Below are 26,264 nucleotides of genomic sequence, written 5' to 3'. Positions count from 1 at the left end.
TTGTCCTGTGTTAGAGGAATTCTGGAGAGTGTACTGACAGGTAACAGTTGATCCTCATTTGTTTTTTTCTTGGTTTTTCTTTCTGAAGTCCTAATAGTTTTCTCTTTTCTGCAGATATGCACCCAGTGTCCAGGAAGTGTGCAAAATCTGTCAGAAGTGGCCCTTTATTGTAAGCGGACACCACAGCTAATGCTGCATGCCCGCTGCTGCCTGAATCAGAAGGGCATCATCTTGGGGTGAGGGAAGAGAAGACACCCTTGCATACTGGAAAAGAGCTCCCAAACCAGATTCTTCGATCCTTGCCTGACTGAGATAAATTTTGGTGCCTGTTTTGGAGACATCTAAACCATGAGTCTCAGACTTTTACATCTGTTATAGCATTTTTAGCTAGTAAACAACCCTGTGGTTCTTCCTGGTTGGAAATGCATAAAAGTCATAATTTTTGCCTTTTTTTTTTAAAGGCTTTTACGGTTTTGTTTTTGTTTTTTGTTTTCAAAGCTTGTTTCTTTTGTTTATTATAAACTCTTTGGATTATTTCCTGTGTGTCTCCATGAAATGACTCTTAGCTTCCCGGACACTATGAAATATGGTTTTCTTCCTTTTCTGATTAATTCATATTCCCCTTCTTGTCCCCTTACGTAGGTTAGTCTCTGCTCTTTTTCCCCTTTATACTCTTGAGAAGCCACCTATTATTATGGCTTCAGCTGTAACCATAACAAAGGTGTTTCCCAAAACTAGATCTCTTTTAGTATCCTTTGACCTCTCTCCAAGCTCCAGGTACTTGTGGGTACCTCCTGATTCCTATTAGACATTTCCTCTTTCAGTGCGCCCTCACTTCAGACTCAAAGTGTCGTGTGTCTTGCTTCCATTCTCCTCTTTTCTTTATCTACCTAAATACATCTTTATATTAAACTTTCTGAAAACCAATTTTTTTTCCATTATTACTCTTTGGTTTTAAAGTTAGACTTACAATTGTCTGTTGCCTTAGGATAAAGTTCAAACCAGGAACTACCACAGACTGGCCCAAACCATCTTTCCAGTATTACTTCAAATTATTTGTCCACTCAATCCCTCCATGAGGGTCTGGCTTCAGCCAGACTCAACCTACTTCCAAAAGCATTCCACCTTTGTTTCTTTGGTTAGGCCTCTCACTACCTAAAATTGTCCTCCACCAAGTTATGACATATCCATCCTTTAATTCCAACCTCTCCTGTGAATGCTCCCTAATACTAAATACCAAAAGAATATCTTTTTAGTTTTTTTACTTCCCTTAATCCTTAGTGTCTGTACCACTCAAATTTAGTTATACACTGTCCTATGATTTCTTTCATATTGTAATTTAATGTTTATATTATTTTTATTTTTGATGATGGTCTTGTTCCCCTACTACACTGTAAGCCACTTGAAAGCTAAGATACTGAATGTTATTTTTAATTCTCCCAATTTTTGCAGTTAGTAGGCACTAAGTATTTGTAGAATCAAGGAACAAATAGTATGGTCCTTAATATCCAGTAGTTTACATCCATCCAATCTGTGGTAGAAGATGCACTTGGGGAAAACTTTCATTTATGTGACTTGAATTTTCTTTCCATATGAAAGCGTTTTGTGGATCTGAGAATCATATTGCAATGTAAGATTTGCTAATTTGGACAAGAAACCAATTTCTTTCAAAAAATGCATAGGCATACGGTTAAGGACAGAACTGTCCAGTGGAACTTTCTGCCATGATGGAAATGTTCTGTACCTGTACTCTCCAGTTCAGTAGCCACTGGCCGATATTAGTGGTTACTGAACACTTGAAATGTGGCTAGTGAAAATGAGGGACTGAATTTATTTTCTAACTTAAATTAAATTAAATAGCTATATGTAGCTAGTGGTGACTGAATTGGTCAATGCAGTATTAAAACATCTACCACAGTACCTAGTTTGTGGCCCTGACACAGTTGTGTTCAATTGATATTAGCTGAAAAGGGAGTTATATTAACTTACTGTGGATGAAGGGGAGAGACATAGCTTAGCTTTGCTGATTACTTTATTTCCTCAGGCTGGATCTCCAGAACTGTTCTCTGAAGGACCCTGGTCCAAACTTTCCTCAGGCACATACTGCTGTCATCATGTAAGTCATTAGTTATTCTCCCTCTCAAAAGGTGACTATGTCAAAGGGTTGATGGGAAAGTCTTTGAGGACAGACTCCTAAAAAGATGTTTGAATATTGTCTACACTTGGATAGCTCAGAATGAGAACTGGATTACCAATCCAGAAAGATATATGAATGGAAGTAGGGTGTTTTTCTAGAGCATGGTGCTAACAGTGTGTGCTTTGCAGAGACCTGCAGGCAAACCCCCTCCAGGATGAGTTGGCCAATGCCTTCCATGGCTTTATTCAGCTCCAGACTCTGTGAGTAAGAGTATGGGGTGGGGGAGAGAATCAAAGAGGGGCAGTCCTGTGAGCTCAGCACCTTTAGGCTGCTTATTACATCTGTTTATGTTGTGTTCAGGATACTGCCACAAGATGTCAACTGTCCTGGAGGTATTAATGCCTGGGATAATGTCACTTATTATATAAACAACCAAACCTGCCAAGGACAAAGGAACCTTTGCAACAGCACTGGGGACCCAGGTATGTTGTCTCACCTCCACTCTTCTGCAAACTGCCCTTCCTTCCTTGTATTTTGCACTTTACTTCAGAAAGACAGTAAAATTGCCTTTTGTTCAAGTTTCTGAAGCTTTAACCCCTTGGAAAGAAAGGTCTTAAAATATATTTTGTTATGATGGTGATGTTCTGATTATTTGTAGTTTTCTTTTGTCTTTGACCTAGAAATAGTTGAGAGAATCAAAGTTGAAGCAGGTATTTGAGAAATATACCTAAATAAGATCCAGTGATGTTCCCTGTTTTTCTCTGGCTCCCAGAAATGTGTCCTGAGAATGGATCTTGTGCACCTGATGGTCCAGGTCTCATGCAATGTATTTGTGCTGATGGCTTCCATGGCTACAAGTGTATGCGCCAGGTGAGAAATTAGGCCTTCTATTTAGAGGTAAGAGGAATGCATAGAACAAGGACCTCTCTGAAAGAAGAGCCATAAGACCAGGAGCTGATGCAAATCACCTAGAGAAGGAAACTAGAATTGCCCTGGGTGAGGGGTCAGGTATACTAGGAAAGAACTGCGTGTTAGGTTGTAAGCCCTTGGTGTGACCCTGTATGAAGTTTTTTTGTATGTTATTCACAGGGCTCGTTCTCACTGCTTGTGTTCTTTGGTATTCTGGGATCCACCACATTATCCATCTCCATCCTGCTTTGGGGGACCCAACGCCGAAAAGCCAAGGCTTCATGAACCACACAGGTCTTACTATTGACCTAAAGATCATCCCCATCTATCTTAGCCCAGACAGGGAGATTTGCTTTCTAGACATCGTTGGTCGGCGGGTCCTCACAAGGCATAAGCCACCTTTGGAAGGAAGATGGAAACTCGCACAACTCTGGGGTGTTGTGGACACGCCAGTCCCGGAGTGGACTAGTCACCAGGTCCCATTTGTGCTGTTGACCATAATAAACATTTCTTTTTCTTCTTTTTTCTCCCCCAACACCTTTTTTCGGGGGGAAAGGCGCCCAGGCTTTGGCTTTGTGTGTTTCTTGGTTGGAGTGGGGAGAGGCTACCTTGGGACAGCCGGTTTTCTCAGGGTTCCCTTCGCTTTGCTCCGCGCAGAGGAGGTGACCCCACCCTGTGCTGCCCTGGCCCCGCCCCTTACGTTCCCGGCCCCGCCCCTCACGCCGCCAGCTGCCCGCGCCGCCGCAGTCTGCCGCCGCCCAGAGCGCCTGGGCTACTGCGCCTTCCGCGCCGCCCTTGCTGCAGACACCGGCGCGGTTAGCCACGTGGACCGACTCCGGGCGCGCTGTCCTCACGTGGTTCTAGCATCGGCTGGGGCTTACTGCGCTTCCCGCATCTCTGTACTCACCCCGCCTCTGAGCTCCGTTTCCATGGCGGCCCTGGTGTTGGAGGACGGGTCGGTCCTGCGGGGCCAGCCTTTTGGGGCCGCTGTGTCGACTGCCGGGGAAGTGGGTAAGCAAGTCTAGGCTAGCCGCTGATCTCATCCCACTCTCTCTTGCCTCTCTCTGCCCAACCTGTCCTGCCCAGACCCCGCCATTTTCCCGCCTGCACACCTTCTCCCTGGCCATTCCCCAGCCCAGACCCTTTTATCCGTCACAGTCAAGGCAGCCTCCACTGGGGCGTTCTCATCGCGCGGGGCAGTGCTCCGAAGAGTGCCGTGCCTGAGCCCCAGCCCTGCCTCTTTCTTGCAGTGTTTCAAACCGGTATGGTCGGCTACCCCGAGGCTCTCACTGACCCTTCCTACAAAGCACAGATCTTAGTGCTGACATATCCTCTGATCGGTAACTACGGCATCCCCCCAGATGAAGTGGATGAGTTCGGGCTCAGCAAGGTAGCCACACCCAATGTTTTCTCTACATTCCTTTTCAAATCAGTAATTATTAACTGTTAGTGAGGTGAAGACACTGATATTGGCTAGGCATCCTGGAGAAAATAGGTAACACACTGAAATGATAGACCAGCACTATGCAGGGCTGTTAGGTACCTTGAGAAGCAGGGTGCTGGAGGCCAAGCCAAAGAGTTTGGGTTCTGGTAGGGAACCAGTGAAGATCTTTTAGCAACAGAGTAGTGTGGTAGGAGCAATGCTTTAAGAGTACATGAATTAATGGGAAAGAGACTGGAAATGAGGGTCACTCCATTCTCAGTGATGGTGGGTCACAATTCATCTACCAAACTGGTGAAGTTAATTGTCATCCTCTAAACTTGCTTTCCTTACCACGCCCCATTTTTTACTACTTTCCAGTAGAGTTCTTAACATCTAGATAAGAAAACTTGGTTTTCTCCTCAATGAGGTTTCTCCTATTCCTCCTCCTCTGGAATTTGGAAACTAAGTTGCCCTCTGAGAGTTCAAGCAATAAAAAAAAAAAAGGTCAGCATAAGTTAATTGTAGTCACCATAGCCTAGGTGCAGTAGTCCTCAAAACTCATTTTATCCTGATTCTAGGCTTACTGAGCCTATAATTCTTAATATGCCTTCCCAGTCACCCTGACACTTGAGAGAGGAAGCTCTAGGAAAGTGACCTACTTGTAATTCCTTGAGGGACCATTCCTCATCACAAGCCTGTAAATTCACTGCATTCTAGTTGATAATGCACTATCTTAGTTAACTTAAGACAGTCTTCAGCTTAGTCAACTCTAGATACAATGTCAAAATTGAGTTTATACACTTGCAAAATTGAGGCCCTGACAGAACCAAGGTGATTAAGGCCTCCTAAGCCCACCAGGAATGCTTTTGTAGCACATGTGCTATAAATGCTCTTGTCCATACGCAGACTAGTCCACCTGACCATGGAGGGTTCTGCCAAACTACTCTTCAGGTTCCTAAAGAACAGTCTCAACATTCGTCTTTCTTTAAACCTTCCACTACTAAGCAGTTGTGATTTAAATATGCCACTTCCTCCCACATAAGCAACCTGCTCTCTATTTAGTTTATTATATGCTTATCTATTGGGTAACAAATTTGTGTTACCTTTTCTTGTTTTTAACTTTTGGGGAGGGGTAGGTAATTAGGTTTGTTTGTTTATTTACTTTTTTAATGGAGGTACTGGGGATTGAACCTAGGACCTCCTGTATGCCAAGCACGCACTCCACCACCGAGCTACACCCTCCCCCAACCCCCGTATTACCTTTTTTAATGATAATCCCCTATTGGGGGGGTATAATCATGCCTAGTATTATACCTTGAGCCTTTATTTAGTAAGGTATTGTGCCCCTACCTATTTTTCACTCTATTTTTATCACGCTGTCATTATAATCTTGTTTATCCACTTTACCTTGTTAATTTTCAGGTTCCCTAAGTAGCAAATTAACATCATGAAGATAGGGACTTTTGTCTTTTTTCCTGCTCAAACTCCTCCGCCAGCATCTGTTATAATGCCTGGCACCAAGTGGACACTCAGTAAATGTTAACTGCAGTCATGTGTGAGGCAGCTTGCTCTTGAGTTCACAGTTCTCTGATGAAGACATATGGACACATTTATAATACAATGTAAATAGCAAGACAAGTGGAAATAAAGTGAGCTTAGGTATAAATGCACCCTAAGGAGGAGGCACAAGCTGCAGTGGGTGAGAATGGGGGTGACTTCACGGAAAAGGGAATAAAAGGAAAGGAACATATCATTTCAGTTATTAATCAGGCACCCCAGGCCCATGTGTTCAGGGTTTCACCTAGGGGACAGCGTCGCTGGTAAAAGGCAGAAGCATGAGGTGCTTGGTGTGTTAGAGGAATGACAGGTCATTCAGTGTGCCTGAAGTACAGGGTCCATGGCCTTACAGTGGGAAAAGATGACACCAGGAGGTATGTGGCCCTGAGCTCCTTACAGTTTCCTCCTTCCATCGACAGTGGTTTGAATCCTCGGGGATCCATGTGGCAGGACTGGTGGTGGGAGAGAGCTGCCCTACACCCAGCCACTGGAGTACCACCTGTACCCTGCACGAGTGGCTGCAACAGCATGGCATACCTGGCCTGCAAGGTATGGTGCAAGCACAGGTGTGTCTGGGTGAGGCACAGGAGCCCAGATGGAAAGAATCAAGAGGTCTTTGTTGACTATTGGGAGTTGAGTCAAAGGTTGTGATAGAAAGTACCTGATTTGAAAGGTTTAGCCTGGGGTCTGGGCTGCAGGAAGAAACTGAGTTCTCACTCAGATGGAAAATTTCCAACGTACAAAAGAAGAGAATAGGAAAATGAATCCCCAGGTTCTGTAATCATCAGCTCAGCTAAGCTTGTCTCATCACCACTGCTACAACCCCTAGATCATTTTGAAGTAAATCTCAGATGTAATATCATTTCATCCACAAATGGTTAAATATATTTGAAAAAGGAATCCTTTTTAAAACATGATCATGATAATATTACCATACATTTTAAAAAATAACAATAATCCCTGAATATCAAATATCTAGGCAATGTTTAAAATGTGCTAAATTTCAATTTTTCTAATTTTTTAAAAACTTTATTTGAATCTGGATCTACACAAGGTCTGTACATTGCATTTGGTTGATATGTCTCTTTAATCTGTGGGCCTTGTAACCTATTGGACACAGTTTTCCTTTAGAGTATCCCACAGTTTGCATTTTATTGATTATATTCCTGTATTGTCATTTAGGGTGTTCTTTTGTCCCTTGGTATTATTTTCTGTAAACAAATAGATCTAGAGTCATGGTTCAATTCAGATGGGATATTTTGGGGCAGGAATACTTCTTGGTAGTATACTTCCAGCAGGACAGCCTGGGATTTTGATGCCCGTAGAACACCTATGTGACTGGAGGCTCTGGAATAGAAGTGCTCCTGGAAGCCTAACCTCATACATGACTGCTTTGAGGGGGTGATCTCTCAGAGTGTGCTGTTTTGACAGGAGTGGACACTCGGGAGCTGACTAAGAAGTTGCGAGAGCAAGGGTCTCTGCTGGGAAAGCTTGTCCAGGATGGGACAGAGCCTTCAACCCTGCCATTCTTGGACCCCAATGCCCGCCCCCTGGTGCCAGAGGTCTCCATTAAGGTACAGAGGTAGAATGGGAAGAGTATTCCAGGCTATAGCACAGTAGTTATATTCTGTCCTTACCAGGGATGAACACCTGAGGGAGGATCAGAAGAGGCCTTGAAGGTAGGGGTTGGTGTGTGTATATTATACCTACTAATCACAGCTGTCAATCATTGCCCTTTATTCCTCTATTTCTCAGGTTCCACGGGTATTCAATGCAGGGGGTACCCCTCGGATCCTTGCTTTGGACTGTGGCCTCAAGTATAATCAGATCCGATGCTTGTGCCAGCGTGGGGCAGAGGTCACTGTGGTACCCTGGGACCATGCATTAGATAGCCAGGGTGAGTAGCTGGGGTCTAAACAGGACCACGGACAAGCAGCATGGGTGGGAGATCTGTCCCTTGGTCCAGTTACTAAGAGTCAGTGTGAGTTGCGGGGAGGAAGGTGGAGATGAGGGCTTTTGCTCCAGTGGTGTGTCTCTCTAGCCGAACTGCTGCTTTTGACATTATCTTTTCTGCCCACTCCAGAGTATGAGGGTCTCTTCCTGAGTAATGGCCCTGGTGACCCCACCTCCTATCCCAATGTGGTATCCACACTGAGCCGTGTCTTATCTGAACCTAACCCCCGACCTGTCTTCGGGATCTGTCTGGGACACCAGCTGTTGGCCTTAGCCATTGGGGCCAAGACTTACAAAATGAGGTGGGATTTGTGGGGAGAGGAAGGGCCTGTACCTCTGATGTGACGGACAGGGAATCTTGGGAATGGGAATAGAGTTGGTGTTTATTAGTAAACAGGAGTGGGGGCTGCTGAGAATCACAAGAGCAGCAAGAGCTGGGTTTGGTACAGTGGTGAAGGGAGGGTGAAAGGGGCGTATGATTCAGTGTGTTTCCATATCCAGATACGGGAACCGAGGCCATAACCAGCCCTGCTTGCTGGTGGGCTCTGGGCGATGCTTTCTAACATCCCAGAACCATGGATTTGCTGTGGAAACAGATTCACTGCCAGCCAGCTGGCTTCCTCTCTTCACCAATGCCAATGACCACTCCAATGAAGGCATTGTACATGACAGCCTGCCCTTCTTCAGGTGAGCCTGGGTGCTTCTGGCACGATAACTGGATCTGTACAGCTCTGAAGCCCACTGAGACTTGAAGATCAAAACGTAAAGCACAGCAGCGGGCCCCAGTGATCTGTCCCACTACCTACCTGCCTCCCTCCGAGGCTGCCGATGATGATGGCAGTTTTCATGATCCAATCTATTTAACAGTGTCCAGTTTCACCCGGAGCACCAAGCTGGGCCTTTCGATATGGAAGTTCTTTTTGATATTTTTCTGGAAACGGTGAAAGAATCCACAGCTGGGAACCCTGGGGGCCAGACAGGTAAGCACCTGAGTCGAGCTAGGTTGTGGAACTAAGAACAGAGTTGGCTCCAGGATAGGCATAGGTGGACATGCCTCAGGAAACTGATAGATGTTTGGGAGGTTAAGGGGGTGGGGAAGAAGGGCAACCAAGCCAGGATGGTTCATTTATGCTTCTGCTATTCAAGGGAACTCCAGTCACAAGTCCTGGCTTCTGGTCCTGCCTCTGCCACTCATTAGAGGCATGACTTGTTCTGGGTTCTTCTCTAAAGTGAGGGGTTAATCTAGATGATCTCTGAGGTCTCATTCAGCCCTAAGCTATGACTTTTCTTTGCCTCCATAGTTCGAGAGCGGCTGGCTGAGCGCCTCTGTCTTCCTGGGATTCCCACCCCAGGCTCTGGCCTTCCACCACCACGAAAGGTTCTGATTCTGGGCTCAGGGGGCCTCTCCATTGGCCAAGCTGGAGAGTTTGACTACTCAGGCTCTCAGGTAAAGCGTGTCCGTCCCTACCTCTCTGGGTGTGTAACCCTCAGGGATGGATAGGGCTGAGGCATGGACATTGGTTGTAGGGAGGAAGTGAAGTGACCTAGGAGGCCTGGGGAATGTGTGGAAAGGTGAGGTGGTGAGGAACAGAAGTGAGTTACTAGGGATTAGGAGTCCAGTGAGGGGAGAAGAAGAAGAAAAGTGCTTCTCTAAAACTGAAAATCTCACTTCTGCAGTCGAGGCTGATAACGCCATTTGTGTCCTCTAGGCAATCAAGGCCCTGAAAGAGGAAAACATCCAGACATTGCTGATCAACCCCAACATTGCCACAGTGCAGACTTCCCAGGGTCTGGCCGACAAGGTCTATTTCCTGCCCATAACACCTCACTATGTGACCCAGGTATGACTGGGGTGAGTCTGGACTGAGGAGGGGACTCACGTGGGCAGGGGGATCCTGTGGTCACTCTGGGTTTCTCAGCTTTGATTCACTTCCAAACCCCGGGGTCTTAATGCCTGTTATTCCTCTCTCCTTCCTCAGGTGATCCGTAATGAGCGCCCAGATGGTGTGTTACTGACTTTTGGGGGCCAAACAGCTCTGAACTGTGGTGTGGAGCTGACCAAGGCTGGGGTGCTCGCTCGGTATGGGGTCCGGGTCCTGGGCACACCTGTGGAGACCATTGAACTGACCGAGGATCGGCGTGCGTTTGCCTCCAGGATGGCAGAGATCGGAGAGCATGTGGCCCCCAGTGAGGCGGCGAATTCTCTTGAACAGGTTCGAGGGGTGGTTGGGGTTGACAGGATTGTTTTCTTTACATCATATTTTCTCTGGGTCCAGGAACCCTCTGCACAGCACACAGTCAAGGCCTGATCTGTTTGTTTATTTCTTCTCATCACAGGCCCAGGCAGCTGCCGAGAGACTGGGGTACCCTGTGCTGGTGCGTGCAGCCTTCGCCCTGGGTGGCCTGGGCTCTGGCTTTGCCTCTAACAAAGAGGAGCTCTCTGCTCTCGTGGCCCCAGCCTTTGCCCATACCAGCCAAGTGCTGGTAGACAAGTCCCTGAAAGGATGGAAGGAGATTGAGTATGAGGTGGTGAGAGATGCCTACGGCAACTGTGTCACGGTGAGTGACGGAGGAGAGGTGACAGTAGTGTCAGGCTGTGTGAGCCTTGTAGGAGCAGGCTCCAGGGCTGATATCTTTGAGAGTTCAGTGTCCCCCAGACCCAGGATGGGTGCATCCCCTGAGACAAAAGGACCCTGGGATGCAGCCTCCTGCCTCTCCTGACTTCCTTTGGCAGTGACCTCTGTGGGACCCTCCCTTTCCAGGTGTGTAACATGGAGAACCTAGATCCACTGGGAATCCACACTGGTGAGTCCATAGTGGTGGCTCCAAGCCAGACGCTGAATGACAGAGAGTACCAGCTTCTGCGGCAGACGGCCATCAAGGTGACTCAACACCTTGGAATCGTTGGGGAGTGCAATGTGCAGTATGCACTGAACCCTGAGTCTGAGCAGGTGAGACTCCAGGCCGTGGAGCTGCTACTCTAGCTGTTGGACCTCCTTCCATAATTTTGGGGCCTCTAGACCAAGAGGCCTTTTGACCCTACAGACCCTGGAGTAGAAGCCGGGATTATCTTTGGTAGGGTTGGGCCTTGGTTTGGGAGTGCAGCTTTATTTTCTTGCCTTTCTGAGACCTTTCCTAGGCAGGCCTTTGAGGCCAGTTACCTGGGAACTCTTGCCGTGTTTTCTCTCTTTGCAGTACTACATCATAGAGGTGAATGCCAGGCTCTCTCGCAGCTCTGCTCTGGCCAGTAAGGCCACAGGCTATCCACTGGCCTATGTGGCAGCCAAGCTGGCTTTGGGCATCCCTCTGCCTGAGCTCAGGTAAAAGGATAGGGTGCAGATCAGGGAGGTAAGGGGTTGGGGAGCTAAAGAAAATATTTCTGGGACAGGGAAAATGAAAAGGACATTGGCTTGGATGTGTGGGATGGAGAGAGCTTTCTGGAAGCTCACCATTTACATCTCCTGCTCTGTCCTTCTGGCCCCCAACCTGATGGCTCCCAGGAACTCGGTGACAGGCGGAACAGCAGCCTTTGAACCCAGTCTAGATTACTGTGTGGTGAAGATTCCTCGCTGGGACCTCAGCAAGTTCCTCCGTGTCAGCACAAAGATTGGAAGCTGCATGAAGAGTGTTGGTGAGAGAGACAAATCCCAAGAGACCCCTCCCCAGATGACCTCATGGGGCCCCACACATCCCAAGAGTCTAGAATGTCAGCGAGTCAGTTCCCTGGCATGGCCTTTCGGCTCCTATGTGAGAAGCTTCTTGTGAACACAGTTTCTCAGAACTAATAGGGACATTTCCAGCTAAGATAGGAATCCTCAGGGGTGGGGTTCAAAGGCATCTGGAAATCTGTGTCAGAATATACATGCCACCTCCGCTCCCCAGATGGCATGTCAGAATCTTGGGATGAGGTGACAGCCATCAGACTATCTCAGCTCTCATTTTACAAATGGTAAGCAGGTGCCACAGAAGAAAAGTGATGTGGCTGAGTAGAGGGCAGAGCCAGAAACTGAAAACTGGATCTGGTTGCTAGTTGCATGTTCCTCTGTTATACTACATTGCCTGTCATGGGTGAGACCAGTTCCATTAAACTCCACCCACAGCATTTCATGGCATTTCGCCCGTGGCCTCATCGCTAGGCTGTTAATGCCAGTGACAGTTTGTTCTCCATGCTGGTTCGAATACTGATGCTTCAGGGAAACAACAACTGCTATTTTCCTGTGGCCACTTCTAAATCCAGGTCAGCACAGTGGCAGCCATGCTGAGTGTATCTCCTTCGCTGGGCTCTTCCTGCCACCGTCACTAAATGAAATGTTTTATTAGCACAATGTTTAAGGTCAGAGCAGGACATCAGAGATCTTTTCATAAAAGCAAGAAAATTTAGTAGTGAATAATGAATGAGTGTGACGGTCAGCCTCCAGGCAGTGGTGGAGTATGCTGGCATTGAGTAAATATGCTTCCTTATAATGTCCCTTTAATTGCCTTAGTTTGTCCTCTAAAACATTTTAACCAAAACAAGAATGTACATGTGCCGAAGTGCCACCAGCTAAGAATGATGGCATTTCATTGTGCTCCAGATTTCCATTAAGAGCAATAGTAGCCTTTGAACACAGTAAGTTTAAGCTCAGATATTATTTCAGAATTTTTAGAAATCTTTTAAGACTGCCAAGTTTTTCCTTCTGGAGATGAATTTCTGTTAAATGAAAATTATAATAAACATGGGAGTGAAGCCATGAATTGTGGCTAAAAAAAGTGGATTGAAAATAGGACAAAGATTCATTTCTAGATGAGACATTTAAGCGCTTTACATCTACTTGAATATTCTCAGAATGTCATCTTCTTTGGTAACTTTGTAACTTTTATTGTACAAGAAAAATACATGAATCATTGGGAAATTAGAGAAGGTAGTTTAACCAGAGAAGAGTAATTACCTATAATCCTGTCACATAGCTGTTAATTTGGGGATATATATGATTCCAGGATTTTTCTAGGCTTGCACTTATGAGTGCATTGGGTTTCTCTTTAACCCAAGATAAAAACTTTTATAATGCAACCACATTACAAAGGCACTGAGCAAAATCACTCTCGTTGCACTTCCTTAACTACTGTTACCATCTGGGTGTTTTAAATTTTTTCTTAACAATTGGTAAGAAATACTCGAAGAGCCTAGGGTAAATTTTCGCAGGACATGAACAAAACTTTATAGAGGAGGAACTCAGTATGCAAGCCTGGTGTGTGGGGGAAGTTCCCTATGACAAGTAAGTTAGAATGAGATAAAATTTTTGCTTATTAGCTAAAGTTGTTTCAAATGATTATACACACTTCTTAGAAGGCTGATTAAACTTACATTTTGTATTATAAAGCGCAGATTTCTATAAAGCAACTAACAGTTATCAAGATCCAGAAAATTTGTCTCCCCTATTGCCCATGCAGTCCTGGAAATGTATCCTGAGGAGATGATCTAAAGCACAGAAAACATCACGGCCTCGCTTAGAATGAGGAATACTTCCAAGCTAAATATCCCTCAGCAAGTGAGCAGTTACCTTGTGGTAAACCATACAGGAATTAAATTGCTGGTCATAAAGTCACATAGCAATGTGGGAACATGCTTTTAATGAGGGAGAAAGCAGGATAGAAGTTGGATGTATACTATAATCATGTATAAAACATATATTTGAAAAAAGTCCAGAAAGAGGTACTCTAAAAATGGTAGTTGTAAAGGTGACTAGCTCTGGATGGATTCAAAGAGTAATGGGATCATCTTCCTGTTACTCAGACTTTTTAAAATTTTTAAAGGATGAGACAGATCCCAGATGGTGTCATCACAATATGAATAAAGCAAACCAAATAACTGGATAACCATCAGTGATTGGGCCACTGTGGTAAACTGTAACATGTTCCAGTATCCACATGCTCTTTTTAGGCATTTTAGTTCCATTTCACTAATAACCACAGGACATGAAAATGGTAGGGAGAAGAGCTACAAGTGTCTGGTTTCTCAGTAATGAAACACCATAAACCGCACCACCGTGGCACCTGCCTCGAGAACCTCCCAGAGGCTTGCCCGGAAACCACAGACATTGTGGGCAGCATGCCCCCACCTCCCTCTACCCCCAGCCCACACCCTTATATCCTGTTCCTCCAGGTGAAGTCATGGGCATTGGGCGCTCTTTTGAAGAGGCCTTCCAGAAGGCTCTGCGCATGGTGGATGAGAACTGTGTGGGCTTTGATCACACAGTAAAGCCTGTCAGCGATATGGTAAGCGGCTTCCCTCCCCCCCCACAACACCCCTGAAATGGGCCCTGCTTCTCTGTCCCCAGGCCATGAGCTTGTTACCGGTAACACAAGCAGCAGTCACTGTTGGACATTAGCCGTGTTTTCACTTTGCTGAGAATTCTGTGATTTCATGTATCATCTGTCATTATGTGAGGATGTATCATTAGACTTATCTTCATAGATGAGGAAACTGAGGTTCATCCGTCCTCTCCCTCTTAGGAGTTGGAGACGCCAACAGACAAGCGGATCTTCGTGGTGGCAGCGGCTCTGTGGGCTGGATACTCAGTGGATCGCCTGTATGAGCTCACACGCATCGACCGCTGGTTCCTGCACCGAATGAAGCGGATCATAGCACACACCCAGCTGCTGGAGCAACACCGGGGGCAGTCTTTGCCCCCAGCCCTGCTGCAGCAGGCCAAGCGCCTTGGCTTCTCAGACAAGCAGATTGCCCTTGCGGTTCTCAGGTCAGGGATGGCGAGGAGGGCCTCAGGCTGAGAAATGTGGGGCAGAGACCTTTGTACCAGTGAGGGGCCCTCAGAAGGGAAGGGAGGGGAGGTGGGGGGAGCTTTGGAGGCATCTGACCTTCATCCCTGGGAATTTTCCTCTGTGATCCCTGCCCTGGAATCTCCCTGCTGTACTCCGTCCATACTCCACTCCCAGGGCCTATGTTTCTGACCCTTCTCCTCTAGCACAGAGCTGGCTGTTCGCAAGCTGCGTCAGGAACTGGGGATCTGCCCAGCGGTGAAACAGATTGACACAGTTGCAGCTGAGTGGCCAGCCCAGACAAATTACTTGTACCTGACATACTGGGGCACCACCCATGACCTCAGCTTTCGAACGCCTCATGTCCTGGTCCTTGGCTCTGGCGTCTACCGTATCGGCTCCAGCGTTGAGTTTGACTGGTGTGCTGTGGGCTGCATCCAGCAGCTCCGAAAGGTCCAAGAGCTAGTCTTTTGTAACGTTTTCTCTCTACCGTTCTAATCAGCTTCAGCAGCTACCTTCCACCCACACCTAATCCTGGCACTTCCTAGTAATTGCTGCACCTTACATCTGTCACAGGGCTTTGGGTTGAGGGCTCCCCTTAGGTCATCTTGTGCCCCACACATGCTTCCTCTCCAAAACTTTGTATCTACTTCTCAGATACCTACAGTGCTGGCCCTACTTCCCTCCCAAGGCAGGTGTCCTGCACAGCGATTTCAGAGGCAGCTGAGGCGTTGCTCTCTGAAGTAGGGGCTTTGGCTTAGTTTCTTCATGCTCTTCCTCCCACGTAATTGCTAAATATCTTTCCCTTCCTTGTCGCAGATGGGGTATAAGACCATCATGGTGAACTACAACCCAGAGACAGTCAGTACTGACTATGACATGTGTGACCGACTCTACTTTGATGAGATCTCTTTTGAGGTGAGAGGGATGAAGGCTGCCTGTTAGTCTGGGTGGCCAGTCCAGTAGGAGTGGCTGGTGGACCTAGGATTCTTTGGACCTTGTGGGGTTTGAGAGGAAGTGGGTGGAGGACAAAGAACAGTGAGCAAGAAGTCTCAGACCCCTGACCCTGTTTGTTATGCCACCTGTTTCTCCTCCTGCACCGCAGGTGGTGATGGACATCTATGAGCTGGAAAACCCGGAAGGCGTGATCCTATCCATGGGTGGGCAGCTGCCCAACAACATGGCCATGGCTTTGCATCGGCAGCAGTGCCGAGTGCTGGGCACCTCCCCTGAAGCCATTGACTCAGCTGAGAACCGTTTTAAGTTCTCCCGTCTCCTGGACACCATTGGCATCAGCCAGCCTCAGTGGAGGGAGCTCAGTGACCTAGAGGTGGGCTGGCACCTGGTTGGGAGGCCAGAGGCTGGATGACGTCATGGGTGAGTGTGACCAGTTCAGCTAAGCTCCCTGTGCCCTTAGTCTGCTCGCCAGTTCTGCCAGACCGTGGGTTACCCCTGTGTGGTGCGCCCCTCCTATGTGCTGAGTGGTGCTGCTATGAATGTGGCCTACACTGATGGGGACCTGGAGCGTTTCCTGAGCAGTGCGGCAGCTGTCTCCAAGGAGCACCCCGTGGTCATCTCCAAGTTCATCCAGGAGGCCAAGGTGCGAGACTGCAGACAAAAAAGTCTCTGAGGGCAGGCTCCCAGTCATGGAGGCAACTCCCCTCTCTGGTCCTAGAGAAATTTGTATACACAGTGAGCTGGGGAGGATGGGTCATGCCAGGGCTCGGGAGGGAAGTATCCTGCAAGGGCAAGTGGGAGAAGAGAATGGCCCTTGCTCTCCATCACATTGCCTTGCACGTCCCCATACCCCGCTCCCCCAGGAGATTGATGTGGATGCTGTGGCCTGTGATGGTGTGGTGGCAGCCATTGCCATCTCCGAGCACGTGGAGAATGCAGGTGTGCATTCAGGTGATGCCACGCTGGTGACCCCGCCACAAGACATCACTGCCAAAACCTTGGAGCGGATCAAAGCCATTGTGCACGCCGTGGGCCAGGAGCTGCAGGTCACAGGACCCTTCAATCTGCAGCTCATTGCCAAGGTAATAAGAGGGGGCTAAAGGAAGAGACCGAAGGGCCATAGTGCCTCCTTGTTCTATGTTGGCCAGAGTGCCAGGGAGCCCTCGTCAGAGTAGGAAAGCTGGAGAGGAAGGGTTACAGCTTGCGTCCCACTGTTGTCAGGGTTTGTAACAATCAGTCACCCTGACCCGTGTCCCAGGTTGACTACCTACAGAATGGTGAGTGAGGGGAAGAGTCAAGGTCACGGGGTTATTGTCCAAGCTCACCTGCAGAAGGCCTGACCAAACCCTCTCTGCCCCAGGACGACCAGCTGAAAGTCATTGAATGCAACGTGCGTGTCTCTCGATCCTTCCCATTCGTCTCCAAGACACTAGGTGTGGACCTAGTAGCCTTGGCCACACGGGTCATCATGGGTGAAGAAGTGGAGCCTGTGGGGCTCATGACTGGCTCTGGAGTCGTGGGAGTAAAGGTAGGAGGGTTGAAGCCTGAGTTAGCAGTCAGAAGCAGGGAGGCGAGTGGTGGGAGAGAATTTACCTCCCATGCAAACAGCTTGTCAGTTGACATATAAACCGAGCACCTCCTGTGGGCAAGGGCTTCCTGGGCCATCAGGGCAAGAAGGTGGGCTTTGTCCCTTAGAAGCTTCTGTTCTAGTTATGGAAGGCAAGAGAAGTGGGGCCCCCAAACAGCTTATTTCTAGAACAGTCTGTGATAAATGTGCGTGGTAGAGATAGAAACCAAATTCTAAAGGAAGTGCCCCTTCCAAAGGGGGTGCCCTGGGAAGACTCGCGCGCAGAGGTGGTATTGGGATTGAGCCTTGGAGGATGGTCAGGATATGAGATTTGCCGAACTCGTTGAGAAGTATTCCAGGGCCCGGGAATGGCCTCGTGGAAGCCAAGGGCAGCCCAAGCATGTTGCGGGAGCAGCTGACTGACTGGAGGGCACACATAGAGCAGGCACAGGGAAAGCTCGCCCTGCTGTTTGGAGGAAGCCAAGGAGAGGGGACCATGGCCACCTCTCCTGGTGTGGGGAGCTGGGTGCCTCATGCCTGGACCTCCCACGTCCTGCTCCCTCAGGTGCCCCAGTTCTCGTTCTCTCGCCTGGCGGGTGCTGACGTGGTGCTGGGTGTGGAAATGACCAGTACCGGGGAAGTAGCCGGCTTTGGGGAGAGCCGTTGCGAGGCCTACCTCAAGGCCATGCTAAGCACTGGCTTTAAGATCCCCAAGAAGAACATCTTGCTGACCATTGGCAGCTATAAGGTACAGAATCTGGGGTTGGGGGGGGCCAAAGAGGTGGGGACAGAAGGCCTTGGCTCTCTGGGCCAGAGCTGACCTTGAAGTGGAGGATAGGAGAAACAACCTCATCCTCCTTCTGCTTGGTTCAGAACAAAAGTGAGCTTCTCCCAACTGTGCGGCTGCTGGAGAGCCTGGGCTACAGCCTCTATGCCAGTCTGGGCACCGCTGACTTCTACACTGAGCACGGCGTCAAGGTATGGGATGCCCCTGCCCTCCCCCTACTCACCCTTCCTTCAAGGATGTGAGAGCACCCAAGAATTCTCTCCCTGTTCCTCTGCTTTTATTGTCATTGTACAAATCATATATTCCATGTAGAGCAGTAGAATATGCAGAAAAAAAGAGAAAAAAAAATCCCTTACAATCTCTCCACCACTGTTAAAATTCTGGCGTATTTCCTTCCAGAATATTATCTCTGTGTGTATGTGTGGGGGCTCATACGCAGAGTCCTTGGTAACCGTAGTGTAGATCTTTCCTGTCAAGAAATATACTTTGCTGCCAGGCTCAGGCTGGCCCCAACGTTGTCTCTGGGACACAGGTAACAGCTGTGGACTGGCACTTTGAAGAGGCAGTGGATGGTGAGTGCCCGCCACAGCGAAGCATCCTGGAGCAACTTGCAGAGAAAAACTTTGAGCTAGTGATTAACCTGTCCATGCGTGGGGCTGGGGGCCGGCGTCTCTCTTCCTTTGTCACCAAGGGCTACCGCACCCGGCGCCTGGCTGCTGATTTCTCTGTGCCCCTTATCATCGACATCAAGTGCACCAAACTGTTTGTGGAGGTGACTGAGACCTGGGTGCTGAGGGGGAGGCGGCCAGCGTCAATGGGGGAAAGAGGAGGAAGTGAGAGTGTCCTGGGGTTGGGAAATCTCAGAATGAAGCAGCCGTGCTACTAATCAGGCTTTGTGGCTGCAGAGAGAGAAGGTGGGAATAGAGAAGCAGAAGCCTGGTTTATAGGAAAACCCAACCCCTACCTGCAATGCCCAGGCTGCCCTGAAATCAGAGCTGGCCATGGTTTCCACCTGCAGGCCCTCGGACAGATCGGGCCAGCCCCTCCTTTGAAGGTGCACGTTGACTGCATGACCTCCCAAAAGCTCGTACGGCTGCCTGGTAAGTGCGTGTCTCGGGAGAACCTGGCTTCGGGACACTGGTAGCAGCTAGCACAGTGCGGTAAAAGGTGGCTGTGGCTGTGGGGCCTACTCTCTGCCCTGGACTACGGGGTGGGGAGGCCCCAGAAGCTTTCTCACTGTGAGCTCTTTCATTTCTCCATCCATGATGCCTTGACTGAGGGATCTCACCACCCTCACTTGTATCGGTTGTTGCTTATTTTCCTGCCACCCCAGTTCACATTCTTGATGCCCTTTACGTCTCTGAGCCTTCCTCTAATCTTGCTGCCTCCATATTCTCCCAGGATTGATTGACATCCATGTGCACCTGCGGGAACCAGGTGGGACACACAAGGAGGACTTTGCCTCAGGCACAGCCGCTGCCCTGGCTGGGGGCATCACCATGGTGTGTGCCATGCCTAATACTCGGCCCCCCATCATCGATGCCCCTGCTCTGGCCCTGGCCCAGAAGGTGAGCCCTTGCACTCCTGCTTTGTGGTCACCCACATGCTCCCACCAACCTGCCCTGCTCCCTCTGCCCTCCCCAAGGGCCCAGGCCGTGGGTGCCAGGCTGACACAGAGGCTGCTGGGCCTTATCTCCAATGCATCCTCTCCAGCTGGCAGAGGCTGGCGCCCGCTGTGACTATGCCTTATTCCTCGGAGCCTCGTCGGAAAATGCAGGGACCCTGGGCGCTGTGGCTGCGTCTGCTGCGGGGCTGAAACTCTACCTCAATGAGACCTTCTCTGAGCTGCAGCTGGACAGTGTGGCCCAGTGGATGGAGGTAGGGGCTGGGCAGGCGGGAGGAGGCAGCCAATGAGGACCCCACAAAGTGGGCTGAAAGAAGTGGGAGTTAAGAAAGCTTGGTGAGCCCTCTTGGCTCTGATAAGTATGGAGAATCCAGGGCTCTGCACAATCCCTGAACTTTCTTTCTGCCCCCAGCACTTTGAGACATGGCCATCCCACCTCCCCATTGTGGCCCACGCAGAACGACAAAGCGTTGCTGCCATCCTCATGGTGGCCCAGCTGACCCAGCGCTCAGTGCACATCTGTCACGTGGCACGGAAGGAGGAGGTGAGAGTCCAGCAGAGGTCCCAGTGCTCCTGTTGCTTTCCCAGTAACTCCCAGAGGTCAGCATAATCCTCAGGGGCAGGAGAGGGTCGGGGGAGCCTGGAGCCAGCACCTCAGCATGTCTGCCCCGTAACTCTCTGAGATGGGCTGTTGGCCGTGGGACTTTGTAGGACAGGGCCTAAAGGGAGGCCTCTGCGAGATCTCAGTCTCATTGATCTCCTCGCAGATCCTGCTGATTAAAGCTGCAAAGGCACGGGGGCTTCCAGTGACTTGTGAGGTGGCGCCCCACCACCTGTTCCTGAGCCATGATGACCTCAAGCGTCTGGGACCCGGGAAGGGCGAGGTTCGGCCTGAGCTTGGCTCCCGGCAGGACATGGAAGCCCTGTGGGAGAACATGGCTGTCATCGACTGCTTTGCCTCTGACCATGGTGAGAGGGCCCAGGATGTGCCACCCCTGCCCAGCCAGGCTCGTGCCCAGCTCAAGGGATCCGGGTCAGGACCTGGGCTCCATGAGGACTGGGACTTGATCTGGGTGGGTCTCCAGCCTCTAATACAGTGCCTAGTCTGTCGTAGGTGCTTGATAAATATTTATTGAAGGAACGAATGAGCAAATGAGTGAAGTTGTAAAAGAGAATGTGGATAGAAGGTGTGGGCCCTAGAAGGTGGCAGCAGTGCCAGTTTCCTATCTCCCAATTCCCGGAGAAATAAAAAATTAGCATCAGGGATAGTAGTGAGGCAGTGCTGTCCTGGGGGCGTGTGTGCCTTCCCAGATGTGGAGGGTGATGCTCTCTCCCCCAGCCCCCCACACCTTGGAGGAGAAGTGTGGGCCCCAGCCTCCCCCTGGCTTCCCGGGGCTGGAGACCATGCTGCCGCTGCTGCTGACAGCGGTGAGCGAGGGCCGGCTCAGCCTGGACGACCTGCTGCAGCGATTGCACCACAATCCTCGGCGCATCTTCCACCTTCCCCCGCAGGAGGACACCTATGTGGAGGTGTGGAGATGGGAGCCGGGAGGGGGTGGGGGCGGAGGCTCTCCAGCCCTGGGAGCTGTTGTATGCTGCAGCCTCTGCCCAGCATAACCTGTGACTCTGGCAGGTGGATCTGGAGCACGAATGGACAGTCCCCAGCCATATGCCTTTCTCCAAGGCCCACTGGACGCCCTTTGAAGGGCAGAAGGTGAAGGGCACCGTCCGCCGTGTGGTCCTACGAGGAGAGGTTGCCTATATTGACGGGCAGGTATGTGTGTGGCCCATGCCCAGGCCCAGTCGTGACCTGCTTGGTGCCCTTTTCCTCCCACCCCAGCACATATATGTGGTCCCACTACCACTGCAGCTGCCCTGGATGCGGGTGGATACATGTCCATAGGGCATTTTTTCCACTCGCTGGCTCCCACTGCTTTAGTGGAAGGAGTTGGGCTCACTTGCCTGCCCCTCTCTTCTGTCTTCAGGTGCTGGTGCCACCAGGTTATGGACAGGATGTTCGCAAGTGGCCACAGGGGGCTGTTCCCCAGCTCACACCTTCAGCCCCTGCCGCCAGTGAGATAACCACGGTATCTGCACTGCTTTGGGGCTGGGGTTGTGGGCGTTGGGGGGTGTAGCAATGTTGCAAACATTGGTGGTTCAGGGGTAGTGGAAGGCTCATCACTTAATAATTAAAACTCTTACCACCTACCCCTCTGTCTTCTGCAAAACACAGAATTAACTCTTGGTTTAGGGGGCGTCCTATGGGAAATGCAAGGCCATTACTAACCCAATCAGAGAGATGTCTGGGGTAGAGAGATGTCATGGGGCTGCACACACCTCTAAGAAGCCATTTGGTCTGCCCCTGTTGAGAGCAGCACTGTGGAACAGTGAGGCTGAGGGACATGATGGAGGATGGCATCCCAGTGGACAGGGAGTAGTGTGGCTTTTCTTGAGGGATTGAATCTGATGAAGGGTCAGGTCAGTACCCGGTGTTGTCTCTCCAGACCCCAGAAAGGCCCCGCCGGGGCCTCCCAGGGCTTCCTGACGGCCGTTTCCATCTGCCGCCCCGAATCCACCGAGCCTCTGACCCAGGTTTGTCAGGTAAGAGAAAGATTCTATGACACACGGAGGGTGGGTCACCTGGACTTACAGATGTGTAGGGATGGGCTTCTCTTCCCCTCAGTGTCCCAGATGGGCTGGAGTTGGGGGCTGCATGGCCTAGAAACTCTCCCAGGTCCTCCCCTCCCAGCACCTCACGTTTGTCCACTTACCCCATCCTTTCTGCTGCTCCCCATCCTCATCTGACCAGCAGTGCTCTCCCTTGCCTAAGTCAGCCCGCCCAGCGTGAGGTAGGCATCCCACAGCTTCTTCTCACAGGCCGTTTTTTGTTGTGGGCAGCTGCGTTCCTCCGCCTGGGAGCTGGGATCCCATGGGGCAGCAGAGCGTGGGGTAAATCCAGGTTGTCGGTTGGTGTGAGCCTGGCCGTTCCCCTTGCCTAGGATCCCTCTGCCGACTGGGAAGGCCTGGGAGGGCACCACTGATCACACATGACAGCCCCTGTGGAAAATCACGTGTCTGTCCCTAGAGCTGCTGGTCCTGCCCTCCCCTAACCCGCTATAGCTACTGTGGTGTGATTTGGTTTAACAGACACTGTGATCGGAGTCTGGGGGAAACGGGGGCTCTTCACACACCTCAGCCACAGGCTTACATCTGTCTTGTCATCCTGTTTGCAGCTGAGGAGCCAAAGGAGAAGTCCCGGAAGGCAGCTGAGCCAGGTGAGAGACTGCCCAGAGCATGCACTCACCTTGGGGACCTCTCTGATCTGGCCTGAGTGTGAGGAACCCTCTGACCAGCCTCTTCTGCCCCGTCCCGCACTCTGCAGAGCTGATGGGAACCCTTGATGGCACCTGCTACCCTCCACCACCAGTACCTAGACAGGCGTCACCCCAGAACCCGGGGACCCCTGGCCTGCTGCACCCCCAGACCTCACCCCTGCTGCACTCATTAGTGGGCCAACATATCCTGTCTGTCCAGCAGTTCACCAAGGATCAGGTGCCTGGAGGAGGGTGGCTGGGGACACCAGAGCTTTGAGGACCTGGAGAGTTGGCACTGGGGCCTCTGGGGGCCCCTGCCTTTCCAGCTGACTCAGGATCTTTTTTAGATGTCTCACCTGTTCAATGTGGCACACACGCTGCGCATGATGGTGCAGAAGGAGCGAAGCCTCGACATCCTCAAGGTCAGAGTCAGGGCTGGGGGTGCAGGTCCCTGTCAGGGGGCCTGCGCAGTGGTCAGAGGGGGCTCCCTCCCTCGCCATAGGTCCCTCTGTGAGTCCACACCCTCAGCTGTAGGTAAGCCCTACTCTGGGAGGTCCTGCTGCTCTAGGCCTCCCCTGTGTTTGCCCTCCTCCAATCAGTATGCAGCTGACTTGCAAGGCCCTGAGCACCAGCACACAGGCCCACTAATCTGGTCACTTGGTCTGTGCTAATGTATTTGTGGGAGAGGACTAGGGTATTTCCTTCTTTCTTGAAGAATGAATGTCTCATTCAGACACTTAACAATGGCTTTTTGGAGGCAGACCTTTAGCTCAGAGTGACACCATGGTGGAAACGTCAAGGCTGCAACAGGTCAGGGGGAGGTTTGGGGAAAAAGGTTTTCTTGGCACCCCTCTTGCTGGGGAGGCAAGCAGCAGCCTGGGCACTCCCCAAGATGAACACATGTGCGCACATGTGACTCTTGCCTCCCCGCAGGGGAAGGTGATGGCCTCCATGTTCTATGAGGTGAGCACACGGACCAGCAGCTCTTTTGCAGCAGCAATGGCCCGGCTAGGGGGTGCCGTGCTCAGCTTCTCGGAAGCCACATCCTCCGTCCAGAAGGGCGAATCCCTGGCTGACTCGGTGCAGACCATGAGCTGCTACGCCGACGTCGTCGTGCTGCGGCACCCCCAGCCAGGAGCAGTGGAGGTGAGGCTGGCCCGTGAGCTGGGGCGGAGTTGACTAGGCTGGACCCAGGGGTACAAGAGCCCTTCTGCTCACATTTTCTGTGACTCAGATTGAGCCAGATGGGCAAGGGGACCCAGGAGGAGCGGGACTGCGTCAGGGAGTGGGGGTTACTGAGACACAGAAGACAGGATTCTCCTTCCTTGTCCCCGTGTTCACAGCTGGCAGCCAAGCACTGCCGGAGGCCAGTGATCAACGCCGGGGATGGGGTTGGAGAGCATCCCACCCAGGCCTTGCTGGATATCTTCACCATCCGGGAGGAGCTCGGGACGGTCAATGGCATGACGGTGAGGGTGGTGGCAGGGGTCGGAGGCCTGCCCCGGGGTGGTCTGGAGAGAGAGGCCGTTGGGAAGCAGTTCCTGCATTTCAGGGCCTGTTGCATCAAGGAGGCCTACATCCTGGTCCTGAGGCTGAAAGCTTTGAAATGAGGGTGGGGCTGTGCTGTCTGGGAGCCTTCTTGGTGACTGGCTTCCTCTCCCAGATCACAATGGTGGGGGACCTGAAGCATGGACGCACGGTACATTCGCTGGCCTGCCTGCTTACCCAGTACCGCGTCAGCCTGCGCTACGTGGCACCCCCCAGCCTGCGCATGCCTCCCGACGTGCGGGCCTTCGTGGCCTCCCGCGGCACCAAGCAGGTCAGACCCTGGGAGGCCGTGGGGGCCCTGGGTTGGGCTGTTGGTGCCGGCGTTGCATTCACCCTGGCCTGGCTTCGCCCTCCAGGAGGAATTTGAGAGCATTGAGGAGGCGCTGCCTGATACGGACGTGCTTTACATGACTCGAATCCAGAAGGAGCGCTTTGGCTCCACCCAGGAGTATGAAGCTGTGAGTCCAGGGCTGAGAAGTCAGGGCTGGGGCTGCTGAGCACCCAGACTAGCAGCCAGGAAGACCGGGCCCCAGGAGCTTGGTCAGGGCCCCTCAGTGGTGATAACTACATATGGAGACAGGGAGAGCCCAGCTCATGGGCTCATTACCCACCAACCTCCACCCCCACCCTCCCTGAGGTGCTGATGGGGCCCTGTCTGCCTCTTTGCAGTGCTTTGGCCAGTTCATCCTCACTCCCCACATCATGACCCGGGCCAAGAAGAAGATGGTGGTGATGCACCCAATGCCTCGTGTCAATGAGATAAGGTGACACAGTATCAAAATTGAGGATAATGCTTGGGCGGGGAGTGCTGGGTAGGGAGAGCACTCAGTCCTGTTCAGGCCTTCATGGGCAGCAGAGTAGCTCTTTTTTCCTTCCGTTGCAGTGTGGAGGTGGACTCGGACCCCCGAGCAGCCTACTTCCGCCAGGCCGAGAACGGCATGTACATCCGCATGGCTCTGTTAGCCACTGTGCTGGGCCGCTTCTAGGGCCCAGCTCCTTCACCTCTTCTCAGGCCCCGCTGCCGGGCATGGAATCCGGTGCCCTCCTCGGAGGCAGCACACTTAGTAGACGCTCTGGGGCCAGACAGGTCATATGCTCCTATGCACACACACAGAGACCACGCTCCAGGCACTGGGCTGGACTGGAGCGGTCTAGCCTCGGGGCTGGGGCCTCAGGCACTGTAGCCCAGTCAGCCCCACCTCCCTCACCACACCTCAGATCTGTAAAGATACTTTTCACTGACATAATAAAACAGCTGAGCTGCCTCTGCTTCCTGCTTCCTTACATGTATTCCAGCTTCAGCAGAGGATGCTAAGTGTAACAGGCAGAGCTTTCTTCTAGAAAACCAGAACGGTTTCCTGAATACAAGGGCAGCCTTATGTTCTGGCCACAGGAAGAAGCCAGGCCCCGCATTTTCAGAGTCATGGCTCTGTGGGGTTCCGGGTAGGAACACGCCAGTCTGTTGGTGCTCTCTGAGGCCTACACTACAGTGATACGTGTCCAGCCCTCCTTCCTCAGTTAATTTGCATGAGTCACGGTGAAAAGAGGGCTGAGCATCCGGGTCCTGACTGGTGAGGTTCATTATCCTGTAGGCCTTGACACTTCTCTCCTGTCAGGTTAGTCCTCTCCTTCAGTGGCTGAGGCGGCCATTGCATCCTCAGAACCTCACTTAGATTTCTCCAGCTGTCGTCACTGGGAGGAGCCCCTCCTACCTACTATCCCTGGGAGACTG

At 51.1% G+C, this 26,264-nt stretch overlaps 1 protein-coding gene across 1 annotated transcript; it reads left to right on the top strand.

Annotated features, from left to right (window-relative positions):
* The first annotated feature begins 144 nt into the window (after window positions 1–144).
* On the top strand, window positions 145–25,797 carry LOC105098535 (multifunctional protein CAD). The gene is given in 50 exon segments (XM_031466753.2): window positions 145–236; window positions 2,045–2,116; window positions 2,326–2,397; window positions 2,498–2,619; window positions 2,910–2,987; window positions 2,990–3,007; window positions 3,227–4,057; window positions 4,297–4,436; window positions 6,446–6,575; window positions 7,458–7,600; window positions 7,782–7,923; window positions 8,110–8,281; window positions 8,481–8,666; window positions 8,847–8,959; window positions 9,281–9,426; window positions 9,689–9,820; window positions 9,959–10,192; window positions 10,317–10,538; window positions 10,742–10,930; window positions 11,175–11,299; window positions 11,480–11,610; window positions 14,122–14,234; window positions 14,472–14,716; window positions 14,942–15,188; window positions 15,555–15,653; window positions 15,841–16,065; window positions 16,153–16,335; window positions 16,556–16,774; window positions 17,053–17,220; window positions 17,825–18,007; window positions 18,133–18,237; window positions 18,579–18,818; window positions 19,065–19,146; window positions 19,448–19,614; window positions 19,760–19,924; window positions 20,083–20,214; window positions 20,438–20,639; window positions 21,010–21,200; window positions 21,304–21,444; window positions 21,656–21,757; window positions 22,175–22,271; window positions 22,904–22,945; window positions 23,053–23,222; window positions 23,332–23,406; window positions 23,918–24,130; window positions 24,328–24,453; window positions 24,648–24,803; window positions 24,889–24,990; window positions 25,202–25,296; window positions 25,416–25,797. Coding segments are annotated over 50 exon segments (7,833 nt in total). The 5' UTR covers window positions 145–189; the 3' UTR covers window positions 25,519–25,797.
* The last annotated feature ends 467 nt before the right edge of the window (window positions 25,798–26,264 follow it).

Source organism: Camelus dromedarius, chromosome 15 (genome assembly GCF_036321535.1).
Source record: "Camelus dromedarius isolate mCamDro1 chromosome 15, mCamDro1.pat, whole genome shotgun sequence".
Taxonomy (NCBI): Eukaryota; Metazoa; Chordata; class Mammalia; order Artiodactyla; family Camelidae; genus Camelus; species Camelus dromedarius.
This window is presented reverse-complemented; position numbering and strand designations above follow the sequence as displayed.